The sequence below is a fragment of the Mandrillus leucophaeus genome, unplaced genomic scaffold, assembly GCF_000951045.1.
Source record: "Mandrillus leucophaeus isolate KB7577 unplaced genomic scaffold, Mleu.le_1.0 Scaffold219, whole genome shotgun sequence".
Taxonomy (NCBI): Eukaryota; Metazoa; Chordata; class Mammalia; order Primates; family Cercopithecidae; genus Mandrillus; species Mandrillus leucophaeus.
Genome location: NW_012102243.1, coordinates 647,743 through 654,480, shown reverse-complemented (window position 1 = coordinate 654,480; position 6,738 = coordinate 647,743). Strand labels below are relative to the sequence as shown.

At 52.3% G+C, this 6,738-nt stretch overlaps 1 protein-coding gene across 1 annotated transcript in view; it reads right to left on the bottom strand.

Annotated features, from left to right (window-relative positions):
• The window catches only part of CFAP46 (cilia and flagella associated protein 46), a 157,857-nt gene that overhangs the window by 22,211 nt on the left and 128,908 nt on the right, over positions 1-6,738 (bottom strand). The window contains 2 exon segments of the mRNA XM_011980848.1: positions 36-112; positions 715-812. Coding sequence (XP_011836238.1) covers positions 36-112; positions 715-812 — 175 coding nt within the window.

The following is a 6,738-nucleotide window of genomic DNA, read 5'->3' as shown; positions in this document are numbered from 1 at the left end:
TCCTGCTCCTCCTCCCCACTCCCTGCCCTGCTCACCTCCCACCGGCTGCACCTTTCCTTTGGCTGCAGTAATGAACTTGGGTTTCTCATAGGCAGCACCGTATAGACAGGACCTGCTGGCAGGACGCGGGCCAGGGTCGCAGGCAAGCCACGATGGAGACACACCTCACAGCCCAGCTCCAGTGACCTCAGAGGAGCCCAGTGAGGCCCACTCTGCAGACCACGCACCCCCAGCAGGGCCCTCCCCGTGTGTGCCTCCAGGGGTACAGCTGGGTGTGAATGGCCAGTCAGGACCTGGACTGAGAACAGGCTGGGTCATGCACCGGGCAACTGGCCACAGCCAGTGACTTCTGTGGTCGCTGCCAGAGTCACCGCTGGCTGGCTGCAGGCCAGTGGGAGCAGGAGAGGGCAGCCATCCTGCTCTCCACTCTGCTGTCACAGTGACCTTCAGGTCAGGACGCCCAGACCAGACACAAAGGCCCTGTACGGGAGACAGGTCGCAGGAGGGGGTGTGCCGCGCCCCTGGACCGCCCCCACCCTGTGTCATTGGTAGCTGGTGTCTGTCCGGCACCTTCTCAGGACCGGCTGGGCATTTCCCGAGTCCCAGGCCTCCCTGGAGTGGGGCTGAGGTGTGGGCAGCCCACGGCTGGGTCTCTGCCTCCCTGAGGCCTCTCAGCGGGCTGGGGACGACCTCAACAGGAACGAGCGTCTTTACCTGTCCCGTGAGAGGTGCAGAAAGAGGACCCGAAAGGTAGGAGGCATCTCATTCAAGAGGTTAAAGTGCTGTTCAGTGACGCAGAGATTTTGCCAAGCCTGAGTGGTGAAAAACGGCTATCAGGGGACGCATTTAGGATGCAGGGACGTCGCTGTGCTGTTCCCTCGTTTCCAGGGGACCTCGCGGCAGAGCCAGAGCGGGTCTTTGTGCCTTTCCTGCCCCGGGCTGGGGCCTTCGGGGTTTGGGGGGCCCTGCTGGGAGTGACTCGGGGATGGCACCAGGGGGCAGCAGAGGCACGCACGAGTCACCGGCGGCCCCAAAATGTCATTTCTCTCCGGTTGTTAATGTTTAGAAACCTGATTTGCATGACGCGAAGTGCATGTTCGCCAAACCCAAAATAACAAATGGAAAATTCTCCAGCGCCTCCTCCGTGAGTGGTGCCTTTCCCTCCATCTTTCCTCCTGTGTCCTCTGCACCACATGTGGAGACATACATGTACAGACACATGGATGCATGCAGACACACGTGTGCACAGATGCACACTCATGCAGATAGGCATGGACACACACACACACCCGTGCACAGACACACACACACAGACATGCACAGACACACACAGACGCAAGTGTACACGGACCTAGACACACAGACATGCACGGACACAGACACGCACATGTACACAGACGCACACACTCACGCATACAGGCACGGACACACACGGACACACACGTGTACACAGCGTAGACTCAGAGCTGTGCCCCCACACTCCCCCGGGGAAGGCCCTCTCTTCCTGGCCCAGGGATGCTAGTCGGCTGTGGTCAGGCGTTGCAGGCGGCGTCTCTAGCCCATCCCCTCCTGTGGACTATGAGTCTGTCTAATACCAGACCGGGCACGCGGTTCAGGCTCCTCACCACCAGCAGCAGGCGGCCACCACAGCCCCTGAGGGCCAGCCAGAGGGCTCCTAGAGGCCTGGGCCTCTCCGCAAGGGCAGCCCTCCCTCTGTCGAGCTGTGAGGCTTGTGGTTCTGAGTCATAGCTTCAAGTTTGCACAAACAAAGCAGTGTTTACAAAACTTATTATCAAAGTAGAATATACAGAAAGTGGTGTAAAAGCCCATGCGTGAAAAGCTTGACGGACTTTTGCAGTGGGCACACCGTGTGGCCAGGCAAAGAGACAGGACATTGCTGGCCAGTGGCCCTCCTCCCCACAAGGGGACCACAGCAGATTCTAGCAGCTCGGGCGGGCTTTTCTGCCGGGCCTCTGGCTTGCGCTGTGGGCTTCACCCAGGTGGAGCGTGGGGCTGACCCTCCTCGCCGCAGACACCGCAGCTGGGAACGCCACAGCTTCTTCATCCCTTCTGTGGCCGAGGGCATCTGGGTGGCTTCCTGTCGTTGGGGGTCATGAGCGATGCTGCTCTCTGGGGACCCCAGCGAAGCATTTCTACCGGGCGCGGAGTCAGGTGTGTACGCGTGGCGTCAGCTACAGCGATTCCGCCAGAACTCTGCCCGGGCTGCTGCGCCCAGGGGTGGGCATGAGGCCCAGGGAGCCTCAGTTGCCCCCTTCCCCGTCTCATCTCCATGGCCATGTCCTCCTTTTCCACGGGAGCCAATCTGGTTGGTGTCTGGTTATCTGCGTCCGGCTTCAATTTTGCATTTCCCTGACTAATGAACTTGAGCACCATTAAAATCGTTTATTGGCCACACAAATCCTACTTTTGTGAGATTCCAACCTCATGCCATCTTCTATCAGTGTCTCCTTTTCTTATTTAAAAGGGACCCACACCCTCCCCCACGTGGGACGCACATGTGTCAGGCAACCTAGTGTCAAGGTCTTCTCATTCTCTGTGGCTGCCCCTCGACTCTCGGCAGGGCATTTTTGATGAACAGAACTTCTGAATTTTAGCCCGCGGTCTGATTTGTCATTTTTCCCCGTACAGCTCCTACCCTGTGTCTCCCGTGGCCACATGGCAGTGGCGCAGCCCCAGGTCCCCACAAGGGACACAGCCCTGGGCCACCTGCCAGGCCATCTCTGTGGAAAACTATGTTGCTAATAGCTCAGGGGAACCAGGCTAAGACCTCACCGGGGGAGGAAGAGGCTCCGTGAACCCTCGGTCACAGAGAACGGGTGGCTTCACAGCGCGGAGCCTCTCGGCCCGCACTCAGGAACAGCACCCGAGTTCTTCAGTCTCTTGGTTCTGTATTTTCTTTTCAGTCTTTCTGCATTTCCTTTCTTTTTCTAGTCATTTTGTACTATATTCAATACAAGCGCCGATCGGGCGCACATTTCCACTCTTGCGGAAAACTTTTCAACGTTGTACCACTAAATACGATGCATACTAGGGCTGTAGAGAGATTCTTCATTGGATTAGGGACATTTGCTTCTATCTCAATTTTAAAAATCATGAGTGGATGTTGGATTATGAAAGATACCTTTTTTGCACCTGTCAAGGCGATCTTACGATTTGTCTCCTTTTCCTTCTGTTAACGTGCCCAATGATATTGAACCCCATGGGACACAACCACTTGGCACCAACGTGCACCCTTTACAACTGCTGGATTTTATTTGCTGTATTCTGTTAGGATTTTTGTGTAATAGTGATGAGAGAGCTTTTCCTTTCTTGTAGTGTCCCTGCTAAGTTTCCAGTGTCAATGTTCATTTAGCCTCTTAGTAAAAGAGGAAGTTTTTTGCTTTATTTCTATGAGTTTTCAAAGTGGTTATTTCTTCTTTCAGTTTTTGGAAGAATTTACTGGTGAAGCCAGTGGGGTCTGGGTTTTCTTTGTAGCAACATTTTAAATAAAAGATTCGATTTATTTGACAGACATTGAATCATGTGGATTTTCTACGCTTCTGTTGGCTTTGCTGAGCTGTGCTTTTTTGAGGACTTGGTCCGTTTGGGTCCATTGTCGCTTGTATTGGAGTAAGGCTGTAAAGAACTTTCTGTGTGAACTCTCAACACCTGCATCATCTCAGTGATGGGTCTTTTTCTTGCTCACATTGGAAACTCGCCTTTTCCCTTTTTTTCTTGAGCAGGGATTTCTCCATTTCATTGTCTTCTCTTTGGAACCAACTTGTGCCTTGGATTTCCTTTGCTGGTTTTGACTTCGCTGTTTCTTGTGCTGTATTGATTTGTCCTCTTTCATTTTTCTTAGATGTAATTTATTGTTGTTGTCCAGCTTCTCAAAATCAAAGCTTAAATCAAGGTTTTTTCTGGCTTTCTTCTTGTATTCAAGGCTGTATTTTTCCTGTAACCTGTTTGAGCTAAGTCGCGTAAATTTTTATTTGTAGTATTTCCATTCACTAAGTCAGTTTAAATCTAAGTCAATTTAAAGTGTTTTCTGAATTCCACTGTGACTTCTTCCTTGACTAATTTGATCATCATAAGTAACTGTTTAATTTCAAGGCGCCCGTGTTTCTCACAGGTCCATTTTTGTTACTGATTTCCCACTTTACGTCACCGAGGTTGGAAAACACGCTCTGAGTGACCTCGGTACTGGGGATCTCTGCTGTGGCTGTGTGTGGCCCAGCAACGGTCGCTTTCAGCCACGTCTGGTGAGGGCCTTCTCGCAGGTGGGGATGCCACAGAGTCCAGGGCGGTGCAGGGCATCCCATGGCGAGGGGCTGAGTGTGCCAGCTCAGGTCTCTCCTCCTCTTCTTATAAAGCCACCAGTCCCACTCCCAGGATAACCCCTGAATCTAAAACCATTAATTAGATGGACCCATTCATGAGTTTTGGAGGGAACATTCAAACCATAGCATTCTGCCCCCAAGACTCATGTCCTTATCATGTACAAATACATTCCTACAAAACCCATGCTCCCGAAGTCTTAACTTGTTCCAGCAGCAACTCAAAAGTCAGAGTCTTATCTATGAGCCTGTGAAATCAAAACAAGTTCTCTGCTTCCGACATACAGCAGTGGAACCGGTTGAGATGTTCCCACTTGAAAACAGGGGAACAGGCAAAAAGAGAGGAGTGGAGGCTCCAAGCAAGCCCCCACCCCACAGGGCTGACGTGACCCTAAATTCAGGGAATGGGCTCTTCCAACAGCACCTGCTACCTCCGGACACATGGGCTGGGGGTTGGGCCTCCCCGACGGCTTTGCTGGGTGCAGCCCACACGGCTGCTCTTCCAGGTTGGAGTCTGGTGCCTGAAGCTTCCCGAGCTGCCAGTGACTCCACAGCTCTGGGGTCCTGGTGGGGGTCCTGTTCCCGTGGCTGCACTAGGCTTTGTTCTGCTGGGCCCTCTGTGGTGGCTCCATCCCTGGGGCGAGTCTCTGCTCGGGCCCCCAGACTTTCAATGGCATCCTTTGAAATCTGGATGGAGGCTGCCAAGTCTCCATCTTGCTCTCTGGAAGCTTGCAGAATCAGTGCCACGTGGCCATGGCCAATGCTATGTCCACATCTTGAGCTGTGGGTCTATCTGCACTGGAGCTGGCTGAGCCACCGCTGGGGCTGCCATGGACAGCTGCACTGGAATTTAGGGAGCACGGTCCCCAGCAGGCCCGGGGCAGGGAGCCTGTGGAGGGGACCTCTGGCCCATCCGCCAGAACAGTTCTGCCCTCCATGGCCTCCAGGCTGGCAACGGGAGGGCAGCCTTGAAGATCTCTGAAATGCCTTCTGGGTGTTTCTTCCACTGCCTTGAAGAACAGCACCCAGCCCCTTCTCTCTGTATGGACTTTTGGTGAATGGTCAGAGCCTTGGCTCCTCTCCTGGGCACACCTTTCACTCTTTACGTGGCCAGGCTAAGAGCTTCCAGATCCTTCCACTTGCTTTTCTTCTGATGATAAATTCCATCTCCGAGTTATTTTTTCCCTTTTGCAGCTCAGTGTAGTGGCTGGAAGTAGCCACGCAGCAGCCTAATTATTTGCTGCTTGGATATTTATTCTACCAGATACCCTTGTTCACCACTCTCAAGTTCAGCCTTTGACAAAGCTGTTCCACATGGACAGTTCAGCCAAGGTCTTTGTTAATTTATGATGAGGCTGGTCTTTATTCTAGGTTTTAATACCTTGCTCCACAGTTCCATCTGAAATCTCATCAGAATGGCCTTTCCGGTCCATATTTCCATCAGCGTCCTGGTCATGACCACTTAACGGATCTCTAAAGAGTTCCAAACTTTCCCTTGTCATTTTGTCTTCCAGGCAGACCCTCACCAGAATCACCCTCAATGATCCATTTACAGACATACCGGGTTTTTAAAAGCCTTCTCCTCCAAATGCTTTCAGCCTCTGCTTATTACTTAGTTCCAAAGCTGCTTCCATAGGTTCAAGTATTCATTATTGTCAACCACCCCACTCCTGGTACCAATTTTCTTAGTCCATTTTCATTTGTTTATAACAGAATATCTGAAACTGAATAATTTATGTAGAAAAGGAGACTATTTCTTACAATTCTGGAGGCTGAGAAGTCCAAGGTCAAAGGGCTGCATCTGATGAGGACCTTCTTGCAGGTGGGGTCTCTGTAGAGTCCCGAGGTGGCCCAGGATGCCACACGGTGAGGGGGCTGTGTTAGCCCAGGTCTTTTCCTCTTCTCATAAAGACATCAGCCCACTCCCGTGATAACCATAATCCATTAACTTATTAGTCAGCAAACGGGCTGATCCATTCATGAACCCTCATGACCCAGTTACCCCGTACAAGCCCCACCTCTCAATACTGCCACCTTGAGCATTGTTTCAACACGAGGTTCAAGGGGGACAAATGTTCAAATCATAGCACCCTTGCTTTGTCTTTTCCAATTTTCCCCTCAGACGGGGTCTTTTCTTCAGTCCGTTTCTCAGTCACAGATTCAACCTTGGGCTGCATTCACTTTTCCCTGAAACCCTCAAATTGAGCCCTTCATTTAGGAGAGCACATATGGGATGCTGCAGGGGACACTATGTCCTGGAGGCTGCATCCTCTCCAGGCACCACAAGACCACAGCTGATTTCACTGCCTTCCAGAAGCTTCCAGGGAACAACCCTAAGGCCCAGGACCTGGTGGGCGTTCCCACGGTGCCCTGGGGCTGCTCCTGGTGGGTGTTCCCAGGG